The sequence below is a fragment of the Populus trichocarpa genome, chromosome 7, assembly GCF_000002775.5.
Source record: "Populus trichocarpa isolate Nisqually-1 chromosome 7, P.trichocarpa_v4.1, whole genome shotgun sequence".
In the NCBI taxonomy this organism is placed as follows: Eukaryota; Viridiplantae; Streptophyta; class Magnoliopsida; order Malpighiales; family Salicaceae; genus Populus; species Populus trichocarpa.
In genome coordinates this window covers 4,474,066-4,493,343 of record NC_037291.2, presented here as the reverse complement: position 1 = coordinate 4,493,343, position 19,278 = coordinate 4,474,066, and the positions used below count along the sequence as shown (strand labels likewise).

The 19,278-nt window shown below is 35.5% G+C and overlaps 2 protein-coding genes across 2 annotated transcripts; one reads left to right on the top strand and one right to left on the bottom strand.

Annotated features, from left to right (window-relative positions):
- The first annotated feature begins 6,916 nt into the window (after positions 1-6,916).
- LOC18101173 (uncharacterized) lies at positions 6,917-7,602 on the top strand. Its single transcript, XM_006380629.3, has 2 exons — positions 6,917-7,080; positions 7,196-7,602. The coding sequence occupies exons 1-2, from the start codon at positions 7,060-7,062 to the stop codon at positions 7,415-7,417; spliced, it is 243 nt and encodes an 80-aa protein (XP_006380691.2). The 5' UTR covers positions 6,917-7,059; the 3' UTR covers positions 7,418-7,602.
- A 4,941-nt stretch (positions 7,603-12,543) lies between these two features.
- Positions 12,544-14,511, bottom strand: LOC7462589 (cyclin-D3-2). Its single transcript, XM_002310668.4, has 4 exons — positions 13,814-14,511; positions 13,476-13,677; positions 13,203-13,333; positions 12,544-13,085 (listed from the first exon to the last, which is right to left on the bottom strand). The coding sequence occupies exons 1-4, from the start codon at positions 14,318-14,320 to the stop codon at positions 12,813-12,815; spliced, it is 1,113 nt and encodes a 370-aa protein (XP_002310704.3). The 5' UTR covers positions 14,321-14,511; the 3' UTR covers positions 12,544-12,812.
- Between the last annotated feature and the right edge of the window lie 4,767 nt (positions 14,512-19,278).

Genomic DNA, 19,278 nt, shown 5'->3' with positions numbered 1-19,278 from the left:
ATTTGAAAAAAAAACTAAAACCTTAACAAACTTACATTGAAAGGTCGTCCTTCCACTGTGCCTCGTACTTGCGGGTAAATTGATTCCGCTGCGAAGGCACGCCGCCTCTGCGCTGTGAAGTACTGCTGGAAAAGGCAGCATCGGTTGATGGCGCATGTGGTGTAGGTGCCTCTTCTTGAGAGGCACCTAAGGAAATATCATCCTCGCTGCTAGACAAACTAGCTGCGACCATACGTGAGCGACCAACTCTGGTTTTCGTTCTACGCATCTACATAATTTTATACAAATAATTATATAATTAAATTCAAATGTAAAAAAAAATTCGACAGCACCTCCCCTATACCGGATACTACCCAAATCCACAAACCTGCACATATTAACAATAGTCAATTTACCCAATCTATACTAATTATTCCAACATATTCAATTACTAATTCTAAGGTAAATTCAACATTAAGAATTACAATTCAACAAATTATTCAATAATTATGCCAATACAACAAAACAATAAATTAAAAAAAAAAACTCTAGAATAACAATCAAAATAAATGGAAAAAAATTAAACACAAATCATGCAATAATAAAGTAAAATTAATAATTATTCCAACATATTCAATTACTAATTCTATGGTAAATTCAACATTAACAATAAATATTCAACAAATTAACTAATAATAATTATGTCAATACAACAATAAAAAATATTCAATAAATTCAAAAAACAAAACTATAGACTTTAGCAATGAATTATGCAAAAAAAACTATAGACTTTATCTACATTACAAAAAAATACACCAAAACAAAAAAAATAACCAAAAAAATAGCAAAAAAAAACCATTAAAGTAAAATGAAATAGAGGAAACACTAACCTTTTAAACTGATGAAGATGATGAAGAAAACTTGCTAGAGATTGGAGGTGAAAGCTTTGAAGAATGGAGAGGAAAAAAATCGAAATCTTAAGGTGAGAAACGAAGGAGAAGAAAAAATGAACTGAACGGGCGGTCACTTGAACTTATATGGCAGTTTTACCGACGGATTCACCGACGGATATAAAATTAATTATTATTTTAATTTATTCCGTCGGTGATGTGTTAAAAATCCATCGGTAAATTTTGAATTTCGCACCAATTTTTTCAATAACCCTCCATATTTTTCGTGGTCCGTCGGTAAATCCATCGACAATATGACGCGGTCAGAGATGCATTTAATGCACAACCCTTTGAAATTCGCGCGGTCCGTCAATAATTCTGTCGGTAAAATTGACCCGCCGACAACATACTGACGGACTTAAGTCGTCGGTGTGTCCGTCGGTGATATGGTGGCATTTCAAGTAATTATTTTCGAACTCTCTGTGAAATGCCGACGGACTTAAGTCGTCGGTGTTTCCGTCGATGATATGGTGGCATTTCAAGTAATTATTTTCGAACTCTCTGTGAAATGCCGACGAACTTAAGTCGTCGGTGTGTCCGTCGGTGATATGGTGGCATTTCAAGTAATTATTTCATTTTACAAAATATATCATCCATGATCAATAATTATTTCAAGTAATTATTTCGTAATTGTGGCATTTCAACTAATTATTTCAAGTAATAAATATTTTGTGTTTCAAAATATATCATCTATAATCTAAATTACATGAAAAAAAGGGTTTTACATAGGGCTTCATTTTGGTAGTTAGTCAGAATTTTCTTCTTCTTCGTCATCAATTGAATTGTCATCACCTTCATCGCAATCTTCAATATGAATATCATCTTCTTCATCGATATTTGCTTGTCCACTAGAGCTCAAAACAAAATTCAACTCCTCTGCGTCAACATCAACAAAACTATCATCGAAAACATGAAAATTTGAATTTTCTTCCAATTCAATCGAAGGAGCAACTCGATATGGTTCAACCACCTCACTAACTTGAAAGACTTCATCTCGCACACTTGTGTCTTCATTCTCATCCTGAACAACCTCGACACGACCCCGGGGTTTCATTTTTAAAACGGACAACCAATCCACTCTTGATCGATCCTTTCTAAATGAAGGGGTGTATGTGTAATAAACTTGTTGACATTGCTTGGTGAAAATAAAGACATCGTTTATGTTGCGGAGTCTAGCTTTTGAGTTGATTTCGACCAGACCATAGTGCGGATCAACTCTGATTCCTCTGTCAGTCGTGTCATACCAATATCATTTGAATAAAAACACTATATTCTGCTCGTTATGATATTGCAGTTCGACGACCTCTTCTAATCTACCATAGTAGTCAACTTCTAACTCGCTACTAGTGGATCCCTTAACACAAACACCGTTGTTGTATGTCTTTCTTCCTTGCCCGTATTCTTCAGTATGGAAAACATATCCATTGACAAAATACCCATTGTAGCACTTACATTTTCTTTCAGGCCCCAGGCTTAGTGAAGACAATGACTTAGGTGCACTCCTTCCCATTTGATAAACCTTGTATGTAATGTACATCAATAAACAGTAAATGAACGAGAATCTCGTAATGACATGCATACGTACAGTAATTTTGCAAGTTAGAATGAGTTTGTGATAGTGCTTACATGTGTTCTGAACCACGTGGCAAACTGCTCATCTTGTAATTGAAAGATCTGGGATTCGGTCAGCTGTGAGTTATTGGAGAGCAAATATTATCGATGTTGCCTGCAAGTGATAATGAGTGTATGATATTACAATATATAATTAACAATATATTACAAACAAAGTTTAATTAGTATAAACTTACTGAATAAAAGGTCTCAGCTCATCACAGTTAAATAGAACATAGTTGTGTGCTTGTTTGAACTCTATTTCTGACAAATATCTTCCTCTTACGGCATTTTTAGGTGTGGGTCGTCCAGTATTGGAGAATATTGACAAGTTCCCACTAGAAGGCACTTCACCGCCATCATCATGCCGTGGAACGCGATTGATTCTCATTCTCAGATGAGGTTCGAAATAGTACGAGATAAATGTTGAGATCTCCTCAACAATATAGGCCTCACATATCGAAGCCTCAACATGCGCCTTGTTCTTAACCTTTTTCTTGAGATTAAACAAGTACCTGCATTGAAATATTAATCAAGTATTTTCAATTAAGAAAAACATATAAAATACTTTTATATATGAATTACATTGCAACTGTAATATCTAACCGTTCGAATGGGTACATCCATCTATATTGGACCGGTCCTCTAGCTTTTGCCTCAAACGGTAGATGTATAGGGAGATGCTCCATTGAGTCAAAAAATGATGGAGGGAATATCATCTCAAGTTTGCATAGTGTCTCGATGATATTCGTTTGAAGCCTCTCAATGTGATCCACATTCAACTTGTTGGAGCATATATCTCTGAAGAAATGACTGATCTCTGTGAGTGCATCCCATATTCCCTTTGGCAACAAATCACGAAAAGCTAATGGGATGAGTGTTTGCATAAACACGTGGCAGTCATGAATCTTCATTCCATACAATCTGCAGTCCTCTATATTAACCAGCCTTGATATGTTCGATGCATGTCCATCCAGAAAACGCAGACTCTTAAGCCATTTGTAGACTAGCAGTTGTGCGTTTTTCTCTAACACGAAGCTTGCTCTTGGTTTTGCGACCCGTGACTCATCATAAACCAACTCTATATTTTTACGGTTACAGTATAAAGCTATATCCAATCTAGCCTTGATGTTGTCCTTTGTCTTCCCCTTCACATCCATGACGGCGTTGAAAATGTTCTCAAACATGTTCTTTTCGATATGCATGACGTCAAGGTTATGGCGGAGCAGATTGGTCTTCCAATAAGGAAGCTCCAAAAAGATACTTCGCTTGACCCAATTATGGGTCAAACCAAAACCAGGAAACTTTTGCTTACCTGATTGAAGGCCAAACACAATGTCACCGTACTCTGAGACAACATCATGCAATTCTTCACCAGAAAGACGCAGGGATGCAACATCTTTTTCAACTCTGCCAACAAAGAAATCTTTTCTGTTCTTTCTGTACCTGTGATGAAATGGCAAGAACCGACGGTGACAGTCAAAAAAAGAAGTTTTACCTCCATTTGCTAGCGTGAATGCCTTGTTGTTTTCCATGCAGTATGGACATGTGAGTTTTCCATGCGTGCTCCAACCAGAAAGCATTCCATAAGCTGGAAAATCATTGATAGTCCACATCAATGCCGCCCTCATAAGAAAATTTTGTTTCCTCGATATATCATAAGTCAGAGCTCCGGAGGACCACAACTACGCCAACTCATCAATCAACGGTCGAAGACAAACATCTATATTCCACCCCGGGCTTTTTGGACCGGGTATGACAGTAGATAAAAACATGAACTCCGGCCTCATACACATTCCCGGTGGCAAGTTATAAACTGTGAGTATGATTGGCCAACAAGAATAAGGAGCAGCAAATGACCCAAATGGGTTGAATCCGTCTGTACATAACCCAAGGCGCACATTCCTTGATTCAGCTGAAAAGTGAGGATGAACACTGTTAAAGCGTTTCCACGCTTCGCCGTCAGAAGGATGAACCATCACTCCATCAACCGCATGGTGTGCTTGGTGCCATGTCATGTGCTCAGCAGTCCTTGGTGACATGAATAACCTCTGCAGTCTAGGTGTGATCGGGAAGTATCTAAGTTTTTTATATGCCACTAGAGTCTTTCCCCTGCCAGTTCTAGGTTTGTAACGGGAATGCTCGCATGTCATGCACTCGGTCATCTCAGCATTTTCAAGGTAGTATAACATGCAGAAGTTAGGGCACATGTCAATTTTTTGGTATCCTAAACCGAGGGGTTTCATCATGGACTTCGCAGCATAGAAGTTCTCTTTCAGCCTGTTCCCTTGAGGTAAAATGCTTCTTGCCCATTCAATAATCTTGTCATACCCGGCCTCACTCAACCCGTGATCTGACTTGATGGTGAACACCTGTGATACGGCCGATAATTTACTGTGGTTCGTGCAGCCATCCCATAATGGTTCGTCAGAATCTTTCAATAAATCAAAAAACCTAGCTGCATCTGCATTAGGTTCTTCTTCAACGATTGGACATTGACTGCCATTACCTTGATTCATTCTCATTGCATCCATAACCATATTTCTGTAAGGATTAGTGTTGTCATTTGCCGCTTCATACACGTTGCTAACACTAGAAGTAGACCCAACCACCGTTTCTTCCATTCTCCTCTCACTCTCGCTAACAAATACTTCTCCATGTGCATACCAACACTGGTAATTCTCCATAAACCCTTTGTGTAGAAGATGCATCATTACAACATCTTGATGCAGATACTTTTTATTTTCACATTTCCTGCATGGACACCTAATACTGCCTCCAGTAAAATTTCTAGGAATAGATGTTGCGAAATTAATAAAACCCTGAACCCCGTTACAATAATCCATCCTCCGCAATCCTTGGGGTGAATCTCGATACATCCATGAACGATCATCCATGATTTATATCGAACCTCTATAAAATTATGATGACATAATGTATTAATTAACTAGTTAGGTAAATAAACTTGCAAAAATATTACTTTACCTCGAGATTATCCAACAAACCAATCACAACTTCTCATAAATATTAAATATTCATTATCATTTATCAACGTCCATACAAATTAAAATATATAAATTTACAGAAATTACCACTCCGCAATACCATTGACAAAACTTTAAACGGACCCATTAAGTAAGCTATTAATTATTTCAAAACAGCACATGTACTTCGGTAGTTCCATAAAGTTTTAACAGTTTACAAACAAATACAATCTTACAAAATCTAAAACAAACCATAACAGGTATAGAATTATACATTCATATACTACAAGTTTGTTTGAGAAATAACAATAAAACATGTACATTTACATTTACTAACAAAATACATATACTAAAAAAACGATAAAATTGACATTTAATTAAATGTTAAAATTTAAAAAGAAAGAATTACTTACAAAAATTGATAAAATCCTTCGGTAAATCAGAACACGGATGCTGTGACCACAAAATTTCAAGAAATATAACTTGTTGTGCTGATATGAGGAAGATTTTTTTTTTTTTTGGGAGGGGGGGCCGGTTGTTTGCAGATGGGGAGAGTTGGGATTAGGAAGAAGAAGGAGAAGGAGAAATAGGGGAGGAGAGGGTCGGCAAAGCTGACATATATTAACTTTTACCGACGGTTTCACCGACGAAATATCCGTCGGTGATTACGTCGGTGATTTTGACGGAAACATAGACACGTCACCGTACGGATCTGCCATTTCAAATCCCTCGGTGAGTCCGTCGGCAATTTAAACGGCGAACCAGTCACGTCACTGTACGGGCTGTCGTTTTGAATCCGTCGGTGATTCCGTCAGAAAAAAATAACCCGCCAAAACCTCCACGTCAGCGACCCGTCTTTTTTTTTAATTCGGAAACTTTTCCGTCCGTAATTCTATCGGTAAGTACCGACGGAAAATTTCCGTCGGTAATTACCGACTGAATTACGGACGGAAAAGGGTCCGTCGGTAGTTACCGACTGAATTACAGACGGAAAAGTTTCCGTCGGTAATTTCGACCTCAAATTACCGACAGAAATATTCCGTCGGTAAATCCGTTGGTATTTAGTGAATTTCTGGTAGTGTCAGCTTACGCGCACAACAACTAATTCTCAGATCCACTGAACATCCTACAAGCCCAGTGAACATATTAGGCACCGCGAGAATGACAGACGTTCACAATAAAGCTCTAACCCAGGTGCAGAGAAAAGGTTTGAAATCCCTTTCACCACTTAGCCACAACCTCAGGTACGTCTTTTGTTCTCATGTGTCATTGCATGCTCGAAAGAAAGTAGTAATATTTGTTTTAGGATTCGTGACAAGGTAAAGCGACATGTGGAGGTGTTTGCATGCTACAAGGGCCCTTTCCTTGGCCTAGCTTATCGTCCCATGAAGACCAAGTAACAAATGGCCAACTTTACTTGAAAAAAGAAAGAATCAAAGAGAGACCTTTCCTATTTAAACATTTATTAGGAATGATAATTCCTCCTAGCATCCCCACATTAAGGCTTCAAGAGAATCGATCGCCGTGATCTTCAAATGAATACGCACACAAGAAAGGTACTCTCTCATTAGCTTGATTTGTTTTGAATATAAATGAATGGCATGGCCTTTGTAATTTCCATCTAATTCTTAGTCTTCCCTTTCTTTCAATAACAACCATGATGCCTGCCAGGAGACAGAGGCTACCAATACACAAGGTGTACCGGAAAAAAGGGTAGAAACAGTAGATTATAAGTCATCCCCAGGGCAAGGCCAAGAGATGAGGAGGGTGGTGGTGATTCACCAGTCCAATCACCATGACAATTCAACCACAAGTGGTGGCATCTTGGCCGGTGCTGCAGCTTCTGTAGCATCCACCCTGGAGTTTGCCAAGGATGTTATCTCTGGAAAATGACAGCAAAGAGCAGAAATGATTGCATGAGAACCGAACCTCTTCAAGGTTCTGTTTATTATTATTCTACAACTTCGACTTCAGCACTATTTGTGTATTGATCAATCCCCTAATAAATTTTGTTCTATAAGCGGGTGTTTCTTGGCGAAAACTATATGAAATCATTAATCAAGCAGTCATTATTTTCACTTTGGTTCGTTATCTCCATTTCTTTTTTTTTTTAGTTTAAATGGGTGTTCGAGCCAGCTTGCGCGCACCTCGACTAATCCCACGGGCCCTGAAGTTAATGACCATGTAAGCCTCCAATGGCCATCATATGAGCAACCACAGGGCTCGAACCTGAATCCACAGAGGGACGTTAACTCCATTTCTTTCTATCTAGTCTTCACAGTGAAATTTACCTTCTTTTCTTTCTTCTGTTTTCCGTGGAAAGACTAATCATGTCACAGAAAAGCAAGAGCAATAACAGCGAAATCTACCTACAGCCCACGCGGCATGAGCAAAACATCAAATTTACTATGGCAGAATACTTATATATTACCATGCATGATGTAGCATGCCAGCATGCAATACATGTACAGCAGCAACAATACTGTAAAATAAAATCAATTTTCTTCATATTTAACTGGAAATTAATGGAGTTACTGTTTTATTGGTTGGAAACTTTTGAATACAAAAATGTTAGCTTCACTGTCTGGGATGTTGGAGGATAGGATAAGGTACCAACAAGATCTAATGTACATATGATCCAATGTTTTTCAGTTGGAAGAATTTATTAATCAGAGGTATTATTTATTTACTTTATTATGTGTTATATTGAACAAATCATCTTCCCTTTTTTTTCTTCTAATCCTTCATTGTGTAGATTGGACCGTTCTGGAGACAATACTTCCAGAACACCCAAGCCTTGTATTCGTGGTGGATAGAAATGATAGAGAAAGAAAAGGACACATGCAGTGGTTTTTCACTTTAGCCAACAGAAACAATGGCGTCATGAAGAACACGTTGGCCGGGAAGAAGCCAATGTATGTCAAGAAGTCGAGAGGGAGATGGCTAGTTATAAGATTCATTGGGATAGTCAATCTTAGAGAAGGACCACAACTAATCTGGAGTTGTTCCCACTATTAGAGGGTCTCACATGAAGTAAACAATAAACTGAACTCGAATGAGGAGAATAACTATGTTGTGCTGGCCTAAACTTTAACTTACTTTATTATGATACCAAATCTTGTTTTATAGGTATAAGGATAACTCTCGTTTATTCAAATATCAATTAATATATATTTTTTTTATTGGTGGTTCATAAAATGTGTCGATGATTTTTTAGTTTTTCTAACACAAACAACATTCTCTAGCTATAGAAATGTGAACAATCTTATTTTTCAGTTATGCTAATGAAGATGATGAGTCACAATTCTCCACACTAATTGTCGTCATTATCAATAGAAGAACATGTACTAAAAAAATAAAAATAAAAACTCCATGAAATTAAGGATATGGAATGGAAAAAGGATGTGCATTTTCTTATCATTGTCACTAAATTGCTTAAAATCCTTAAAAATTCAAAACAAAAAAAATTATATTAAGGTCACAAGTAGACAAGAAATTTGAAGATGGCAAAAAAAGGTTAAATAGGGATTTATTTGCATAAATTAGAAGTCAGAGGACCAAATTGAACTAAATAGCAAGGGTTCGGAACTTAATTATAGCAATGGAGGGCCTAGTTGATTTAATCAAAAGCAAAATTAAGTTTGAAAGTTGATTTGATTTAATCAAGGGACTTAATTAAGCTTTTAATGACTTTAATTGACTTAATTAAGGACTTAATTGAAGGGAAATTAAGTTTGAAAGTCAATTTGGCCAACTTTAAAAGAATTAATTAAGTTCAAGGACTTAATTAAACTCTTAATAGGTTTAATTGAATTAATTAAGGACTTAATTGAAGCAAACTTAAGTTCGAAAGTTAATTTGGCCAAAATCGAAAGAATTAATTAAGTTCAAGGACTTAATTAAACTTTTAATGGGTTTAAGTAAGGACTTAATTGAGAGAAAAATACGTTTGAATTGGGTTAAATTGCAAGAAATGGAAGTTCTGAGGACTATTTTTTAATTCTAACAAACTCAATTGGTCAATTTGAGGGCTTAATTATGAAGAAAAGAAAGTTTGGAGACAAATTAGGGGTGGACCTACTTTAACTAATAAACATACCAATTATTAGAAAAACACAACAGAACCTTAATAATAATTAGATAAGTGTGCAATGCAACTTACCTTAGGTAGAGTATACTAGGTATGATATTGTTCTTTCTATAAACAACCAGTCCTCTTATCCAGACTTTAAAGACTAGTTAGGGTTCTAGTGACCAAAATATTAGTTGGCCACTCCAAATCTTTCAAACCTTAAAAGAACAAGAATTCATTGTTCTTTCCATACCACCAAAATTCTAATTAAGAAGGATGATCGTCGTGACGTTGCACACGTGCGACAAAGAGGATGGAAAAATTTGGAGGTCCAATTAATTCAATTGGAAACTTAATTGAAGAAAAAAAATGATATTTAGAGTCGATTTAGCCAAAATTGAAAGAATTAAATGAACAAGGACAAAAATAAAGATTTTGACAAAGTTTGGAGGTCCAATTAATTCAATTGGGAGCTTAATTGAAGAAAATAATTAACATTTAAAGTCAATTTAAATAAAATTAAAAGAGCCAAAATGGATAGGCACTAAACTTTGGAGACCCTAATAATTCAATAAAGAGTTTAATTGAAGAGAAAATCTGATTGAAAATCCAAGGACTGAACTAATTACTGAGTCCAGTTTCTTGTTGGCTGATTTAATGAACTACTTAAAGTTGAGAATAAAGCATGGATAGCTAGCTAGACAAACAATGTTCATAAACAGAGTTGTGAGTAAATGCAAGATATACAAAATCTCTGCTTTCTTCTTTCATTCTCCTTTAATTCAAAACATATTGTATTGAAATTATAAGTGTAAATCAATGCTGTGTGGAAATCATGCATTTTGGCTGTACATTATGTACTGAGCCGCTTAATTCTTGACCAAATTACTATCTTCTGTTGAAAATTATGCATTTTGGCTGTAAATTATGTGCCTCATGATAATACATCTTTTAATCATAGATGTTTTTGTCTACTTCTTATTAAGTCCTGTCAGATTGGTTGGCACAGGATGGCCAACTGCCCTACTCAGCTCTGCTCATGTGAAGCCCTTTTCTATACTTTTTTACCTCACCGCCATGAATTTCCATTCTAGCAGAGCCGACGAGACCTTGAATCCAGTGGGGTCCTACCTGAGATGCCCAATTTCTTCATCCTGATTAGACCACAGCAATCAAAACGTTAGCCATTTAGCTAATCAAGAGAGGGTAACTGTAATTCTTGTGACCATTACCCGCCTTCATACGTTACACTGGCTCTTGAGCTAGTGCAATGCTGGGAGATTGATTTATTTTACCTTTTTTGAAAGCAACTCCTTTACAGGCAGGGAGTAGCTGAACTTTCGCCCACTGGTTCTACAATCTGCACCGTCCAATTTCAGATTCAGCACCAAAGAAGAAGACAAGGGCGTACTAATGTTTTGACAATTTCTCCTCATAAATGTTTTCTATTTCCTAATTAAAATATCATCTGTTGAGCTTTCACATGGCAAAGATTAAACATCTTGTCAGTAGTCTTGTTCCTGTAATATATTTATACTCGAAATGATATATTTATGAGAATTTTCTTTTTCAGAGCCACTAACTGAACTCAAAGCCGATTGAAAACACGATGAGTATATACCCAATTACCACCCTTAAATCTCCTCGTGAGGTTTTGAATACAATCTTAAACTGTTTCTGATAACCTTACTGTTCTTTCACTGCCATGACTCATGTCCCCTGCTTCCTCATTGGTACATCAAATATTCATCCTTTAAGCTGCTATACTTTCAATGTGCTTGTTTCTTTCCTCCTTTTAGGACTCTTCTTTTCCAAGTTTGACATAATGAGTTGAGCAGGTGAGGAAGAAGTTCTGCAGGAAAGACCAGCGTCCCTCCTCGTTCGTATTTTTGTTATTTGCCCGTGCTTTCTTAGAAAAGATGTCTTGCCTCAGATCATGCTAAGAGATTGTTACAAGGCTTATTCTCCTTGAGAAACAACGCAAAACCATCAACGACAATTGGGTTGCCGCCATCATTATATAGGTTTCCCTCGATATTTGCAACTTTTGCTTTAAGAGATTATCACTGTGGTTCCCAAAAAGGCTAAATCCTTGGAACTGTTTTATTTACAGTAAATGCTGCATTGTTAAGCTTTAAAACATTAATGTGCTCGAGTAGACTTTACAGAGAACATTAATTCTGACTTCTGAAACCCCAACCACAAGGCCGATAACTGCACATGCACACGGGTAGAATTGCCATTTAGTAAAGCCTGGGGGATTTTAATAATTTGGAGGTCAAGTTGGTAATGCATGCCATATGGTCTTTTACTAAGAAATCCAAATTTTCAAACTACAACCATTTACAGCTAGGTTTTAACTATCACATGATTCCAGAATCATATTATCGAGAGGGGCCAGGTGCCTTCGCTGTTGCATTGCAAGTTCTCCCCTTCTTTTTTCTCTCTGGAATTTGAACACAACAAAGGCATTATCGTGACCATTAATTACCAAACTATACGATAGTTAAAAGCGAAAAAAAAAAGAAAATAAAGGGGAGAATTTGTTGGGACAATATGTAAACGCGAGAAAAACTTGCAGTATTCTTACCAATGCTTTTGGTTGAACACACCAAATATTTTACACAATAATATGCCAGAGTGTCAATATGCAAGGACTGCGTTTTGGTCTTACTGTTCACACATACAGGAGTCCTTCTCATTGATCTTGGAGCACAATAGACAAACAAAACACTAGAAGCACAGTTGTAAATGTAATGTGCTATTATATCACCTAAACAGTTATTCTCAGAGAGAGATTGGTGTTGTCTTATGAACAGCCCAGCAAGAACTGTCTTTAGTTGAAAATCTCAAACCATCAATCTATTTTTCTAGAAACAGAAACAAAGATTCCAGTAGTCCAACTCTATCTATGGTTGGACTTCTAACAAAACTAATGTGGTTGAGGTGAACAAAAACAGGATAATCTTGGGTTTATTTAGGAAACCACGTAACATGTAATAGAGGAATGGTTCAAATACAGAGATCATGTTCATACCTATAGGAAAAACGTCGCCACCTCCTCATTCCTTTCTCAAACAAAGAGATCGCAAAAGATTTGGCCAGAAATGGATTTGTTAATTCATGCAACATAAAACGTCTGCGCCTCTTACACATACAACAATTAATATGCTAAAGAGTAAAATTATGATAGCTTGAGACATTAAGACAGAAAGATTAACGAGGACTGCTAAGCACATCCACGCACATACAATTTAGTGAAGGCAACCGCATCTGCTGAACCTGGGCTCTGCTTCTTTTGAATTGAGGCACTGATGACGATGAGACAGATGATGCCACAGCCCACGAATTATTTGAGATATCAGAGCTGAAAGATGCATCAATGACACCATTTGGGCTGCTGGGTGTGGAAAGATACTTGCGCTTGTGGCGTTGGTTTTGACTGCCTGATGGCTCTATAATGAGCTTGTAACACTCATTCACTTCATCCTGTTAAAATGTAGCAACCAGAATTAACCAACAGATCACCAAGTCCAAAACTTCTTCACAAAGCAGAGGATTTAGGATCACAATGAAACAGAGGAACCAAGTTTATAGCACACAAACCTCATTGGTTTTGAGCACAGCCATAAGCTGATTTTGGTATTCCAGTTGATTACGTGGATCACCCTCCTTAATAACATGCAGCATTGTCACAGTAGCTAATATAGAAGGGAGATAGCTCATGAACCTTGAATCTGAAATCAAGATCCAATGTCGGAAATCATGAGTTTGGAAGAAACTACAGCATTAGATAAGATTCATGTCCGATGGATTGAGTGTTTGATACAAGTGAATCCATTGAAGGGCAATCAATCAATTGACTTTTCAATTGCTTACCAGAAATGACAGAAAGAAGTAAACGCTCACACCTCCATAAAAATTCCCAATGCAACTGGGTTTTTAATCCAAGTCTCCTTATAATGTGATCAAAGAAAGAAATTGAGGTTACAGGATTCATCCTCCATTGAAGAGTTGACAGTACCAGCAGCTCCATCCTCTTGATGGTCTTGGCTTCAAAAATGTACTTTGCATCCTCCACCTGAAAAAACAAAGAAAACACAAAACCCCATCATTAATAACTGAAGAAAGCACAAAATCAAACATTGATAATTGGTTCAATAAACACACAATGAGGACATTTTAACAAACACCAAGATTGCAAATTTTGCACATACTTGCAAGTCTAAAAGAAGTGGCACATGGGTTTCCTCCACTTTAGCAGCCAGAGACAAACAAGCCACAGCAGCAAGTTGACCCATCCATGACTTATCTCTTTGAAACCTTGAACTTGAAATGAACCTATCAAAGTAATTGACAGCAAGAACACCAGTCAAAGCACTGAACCCATAATGTGCCTTTACCCTCAAAAACCACTCAACAGCCTCTCTACGAGCCACCATTAAAGATCCATCTATAGAGCCTCCACCATCAAAACGAACATGGGTCTCTTTTTCTTTGGAGATTAAAGACAGTAACTCATTATCTTCCCAAAACAAGTCTTGCTGAAGCAAAACAGATGATAAAGTTTGCTCCTTTTTTATATTTTGATCACCAATTTCATCATCAAAACCACAAGAATAGTCCTCTCCAAATCCTTCCTCTTCACAATAAAGCCCATCAAGAACCAATGCTGGGCTTTGTCTATGCGTATCTTGTTCTTGTAAGAAAGACATCTTCTTCATAGAAGAAGAGATTCAATCCTCTTCTCATTATAGAAAACCATGAAAATGAAAAGGAAGGTAAAATCTCTCAAGCTTCTCTTTGTATATATTGCATATCTTTCTCTCTTTTTAGGCCCTACCGAGAGATGGAGTAATAGAGAGAGACAAATACAGTAGGGAAGGGAAGGATTTTATCTGAGAACCCTTTCACGCCTGTCCTTTTTTTTTTTTTCGTTATTAATTTCTTATTACCTTTCCTCTATTACTTCGCTACCAATATTATTTTTGTATTTTCGTTATTATTAGTACAACTAAATTTCTTCATTTTTTTTAACAAATGTTTATATAATTAAAAGGTCAATAAATATTAAAATCAATGGAAAACCTAACCCTTACCCAACCCCATTATCAGATTGGGTGGCCTATATCCGATGTGGCTAGTTTTTGCAAGATGAGAGGAGAAAGTACACTTATTATGTATTGTCATCGGCGATTCGACTATATTTAAAAATTTAAATATAAAACAAAAAACTTTGAAATTAAAAGAAATAAATCATCATAATTTGTATATAAAATTAAATTGTAATCACAATGACAAAGGAGTTTCTTAAATTGAAAATGATGTACATGCAAAAAAAAAATATATATATAATAAAACTTCATCTAAACATATATGTAATGAGACAATGTAGTCGAGATTGTAAAAGCTGAAATTTTGAGCATTTGAATGAGGTTTTGTCCCAAACAAACTATATGGATGATCTAATAAATGTTTTTATGGATAATTGAGAAAAGTCTAGGTCAAAAAAAAAGCTTGGTTATGTCAGACCAAAATAATAACTAAAACAAATCATAACAGAAGATCTGATCGTTGAATCGATTTTAAATTTGATTAGATAATTCTAACGGCCATGTTCATATAAAAAAATGATTTGTCGTTCATCAAACTAATGGATCTCCCAAAATTAGATCTAGAAGATGTTATTTGGGCCAATTTTGTAATTTTTTCTTGATTTTTTTGGATTTATTATTTTATTTTGGATTTTATGTTAATTTTTCTTTTTCAAATTTTGATTTGTATCCTAATAGAGATAGGGTTTTCTGACATATTTAAATATCTTATATAACCTCTTAGGAGGTAGATATTATTAGACTTTATTTTAGAATAATAAATTATGAATTTAAGGCTTATATCTGCAGCCTTTTCACTCATCAAAAATTCTATTTTTTTTATGCTTGTTGTTGTCTATTGTGATTTTGCTAGTATTAATTGGTATCAGAGCCTAATGATCTCAGGTTCATTGTTTGTTGTGTTACAATCTTGTGGATACTTATTTATTTGTTGTTTGCTATTAATAACCATGAAAGGATGAGGTTACGAAGTGTGGCATGATCAAGGAGGGGATTAGGAGGTTACCTCATTAGAGACAAACATTTAGAAGGTCATCATTGAGGACATACGGAGGCAGATTGCAGAGTTGAACGGCAGGTTAGAGAAGAGGGACCTGGGAGACCAAGACTAGAAGAACAACCATGGGTCCCTAGCCAACACTAAAGACCAAAGGCAGAATCAGAGGAGACAACCTCTTGATCAAAAAGAGAACATATTGAAGGATTTTGGATTTCATATCAAAATCCTTGAGTTAGTAGGAATTTTACAAATAGAGGAATTCATAAATTGGTTGAACGAGGTTGAGAGAAGTTGATACTACAAGTTGAAATGCAGTTGGGAAAGAGGACAATGTTAATGACATTTACAATTAAATGCATGGTATGCTAACAAAATTTCTAGATTTGATGTCAAAAGAGTTGCCCTAGAAATTACCTTTCATGAGAAAGATACAACACCATATTGATCTAGTACTAAGTTTTAGTCTATTGAATATACTAACTTATAGACTAGCCTTAAAAAAGAAGAAAATTTGTTGAAACAAATGGTGAAGTTGCTAAAAAAGGAGTATATTTAAGAAAGTATGAGCTCATGTAAAGTTTTAGCTCTCTTATTCCCTAAAAATAATGGTTCATGACGTATATGAGTATGGGGTTGAGCCATTAACAGGTCACAATAAAATACTAGTACTCAATATCATAACTAGATGACATGTTTGACTAACTGGCAGGTTCAAAGGTGTTTTCCAAGATTGATCTCAAGAATGACCACCATTATATCAAAATCAAGTCGAGGATGAGTAAAAGATAGCCTTTAAAACACAATATGGTTTATATGAATGGATGGTTATGCTATATGATATGTGCAATACTCTCAGCACTTTCATGAGGTTTATGAGTTAGAAATTGAGACCATTTATAGGCAAATTTGTTGTGGTTTATTTTAACGACATCCTGATTTATAGTTATATTCTGAGGATTTAAGGGCTATTTTTGGCACTTTAAGGAAAGAACAATTATATGTCAAACGCAAAAAGTTTAAGTTCTTTACTAGTATTGTAATTTTTCTTGGTTTATTGTGTTTGTTGATGGTATTCAGGTTCAATAATCTAAGATTTCTACAATTATAGAGTGGTCAACTCCAAGGAATATTCATGATGTTTAGATTTTTCATGAATTTACATCCTTCTATAGGAGATTCATCCAAAACTTTAGCTCTCACACTTATTATGAAGTGTCTAAAGTGATGTATCTTTGAGTGAATAAATGAGTTCAAATTCAGCTTTTGCTAGTGAAGTAGAAGATAAGTAAAGCTCATATACTAGCACTTTCAAACTTTAAAAAATTGTTTGAGATAAACTATGATCCATCCAGATAAACATTTGAGGAGTTCTTAGCTAGAATGAGCGACCACTTGCTTTTTTTCATAAAAAGTTATCAACTCAAAGAAGAACTACTTTATGTATGATATGGAGTTTTATGCTATTATTCAGAGTCTCAAGCATTGTAAATATTACCTTGTGCAAAAAAAAGTTTGTTTTGATCATAGGTTATAAAGCGATGAAATACATAAATAGCTAGCATAAGTTAAGTCATCGACATGCAAAGTGAGTATTGTTTATGCAAGAGTTTACCTTTTCACTAAGATACCAATTGAGCAACCTCTACAAAGTATTTGTGCAATGAGTATGTGAGTTACTTTGCTAAGTACCTTTTGTAAACGAGATAACTTTATACTCCTAGATAGTTATGTATTTCATGGTTTACAATTATGTATTCCAGATTACTCCTTACAGGAATATATTGTCTGGGAATTGTACTCTAAAGGACACTTTGGATGGGATAATAGATTGGCTTTAGTGTCAGCAAATTATTGTTAGTCTAAGTTGTCAAACCAGGTATCTAGTTTTTCGAAGAGATGTGTTTTTTATTAGATGTCCAAGGAAATCTTATCAAATGTTGTATACTCAATTACCGGTTTTTGAAGCTTCGTGGCTAGATACTAGTATGGATTCTTGGTTAGGGTTACCTCATGCCCAACAATCCATGGATTCTATTTTTCTAGTTCTGAATAGGTTCTCGAAGATAACCTATTTCATAGCCTATTAAAAGTTTATGGAAGCATCCTAGATAACCCACTTTTATTTTAACAAGGTGGTTCATTTACATGGCATTCCTAGGTCTATCACTTCAGACAAATGTGAATTTTATAAGTGATTTCTAAAAGAGCTAATAAGAAAAGATGGGTACTCAATTAAACTTTAGTAATGCTTACCATCCTCGAACAAGTGAGTAGATAAAGATTGTTAATATAACCTTGAAAACTTATTATGAAGTTTGGTGGAAGACAACCAAAATAGTAGGATATATTCTTGTTATAATCTGAGTTTGCTTATAATAGGTTTTAGAATTAGACCACCCAATTGAGTCCAATTAAGATAGTCTATAAATATAATTTATATGGAGTGTTGAAGTTAACACATATTTCTTTTATTGGATGACCAAGTATCCAATATAAAGATATGACAAATTACTTGTATGGTATTCATGAACATATCAAGAAGATAATCATTGAAATAATGTAGAGTATAAAACCCTGATCGATACTCATCGCAGATTAACTGTGTTTGAGGTTGGTTTTCTAATATGGGTAGTACTTACTTGTGATAGGTTTATAGTAGACATCATAGTTTTGAAACCCGGACTGGCCCGGCGGGTTGACTCGAGGTGACCCGGCTAATCCGGTGGGTTGACCCGGCTGACTCGGCAAGACCCGGTTAAAATCTCGATTGCAACCCGTTGACTTTTATTTTTTTACTAATACAACATCGTTTTGATTTTTTAAAAAATATCAGAATTGACCCGAGAGACCCGGTTAAAACTCGGAACCCAGGCCTTGGGCCGAGTCGACCACCGGGTCGGGTTTAAAAACTCTGGTAGACATGTACAATAAGCTAAAGGAAAGAAAGATAATTCCTTGTGAGGTGTTGCAGAAGATTAAAGACAATGCATACATGCTTCTCTTTCCTACCTATCTAAAAACTTTTAATGTCTTTAATGGTCAACACTTCACATCTCCAACCAAGAGGGAATGATGTAGATGAGTTTGTAGAAAATAAAGGTTTTGAGCATTCAAATGAGGTTTTCCCCTAGATAAACAATATGAATGGCTTAATGAATGCTTTTATAGACCAATAGTATATGTTTAGGTTTAAAAGGAGGTTTGTTCGTGTCATACCAGAATAATGACTAAAAAAGATCATAGCAGAATATCTAATTGTTAGATCATACTCAAATTTGGTTACATGATTTAACATGTTGTTTCCTAATTATGATTCATTTTATTGTTAATCGAACTATAAGGTCTCAAAAAATTAGGTCAGGAAGATATTGTTTAGGTCAATTTTGTTATTTTTCTAGATTTATTGTTTTATTTTGGATTGTATGTTAATTTTTTTTTTTTTGGATTATGATTTGTTTTCTAATCGAAATAAAGTTTTTTAGCCTATTTAAAGGTTTTGTAAACCTCTTAATAAGACATGAATCATTAGACTTAATTTCAAAATAATAAATTATAAATTTAGGATTCA

Bases quoted from the DNA above. Each gene is read 5' to 3' on its own strand.
- LOC18101173 (XM_006380629.3), top strand. From the start codon at position 7,060: ATGAATACGCACACAAGAAAG. The intron at 7,081-7,195 runs GTACTCTCTCAT...GATGCCTGCCAG, and splicing joins TGAATACGCACACAAGAAAG to GAGACAGAGGCTACCAATAC.
- LOC7462589 (XM_002310668.4), bottom strand. From the start codon at position 14,320: ATGAAGAAGATGTCTTTCTTACAAGAACAAGATACGCATAGACAAAGC. The intron at 13,678-13,813 runs GTATGTGCAAAA...TTGTTTTTTCAG, and splicing joins CACTTCTTTTAGACTTGCAA to GTGGAGGATGCAAAGTACAT. The intron at 13,334-13,475 runs GTAAGCAATTGA...TCTTGATTTCAG, and splicing joins ACTTCTTTCTGTCATTTCTG to ATTCAAGGTTCATGAGCTAT.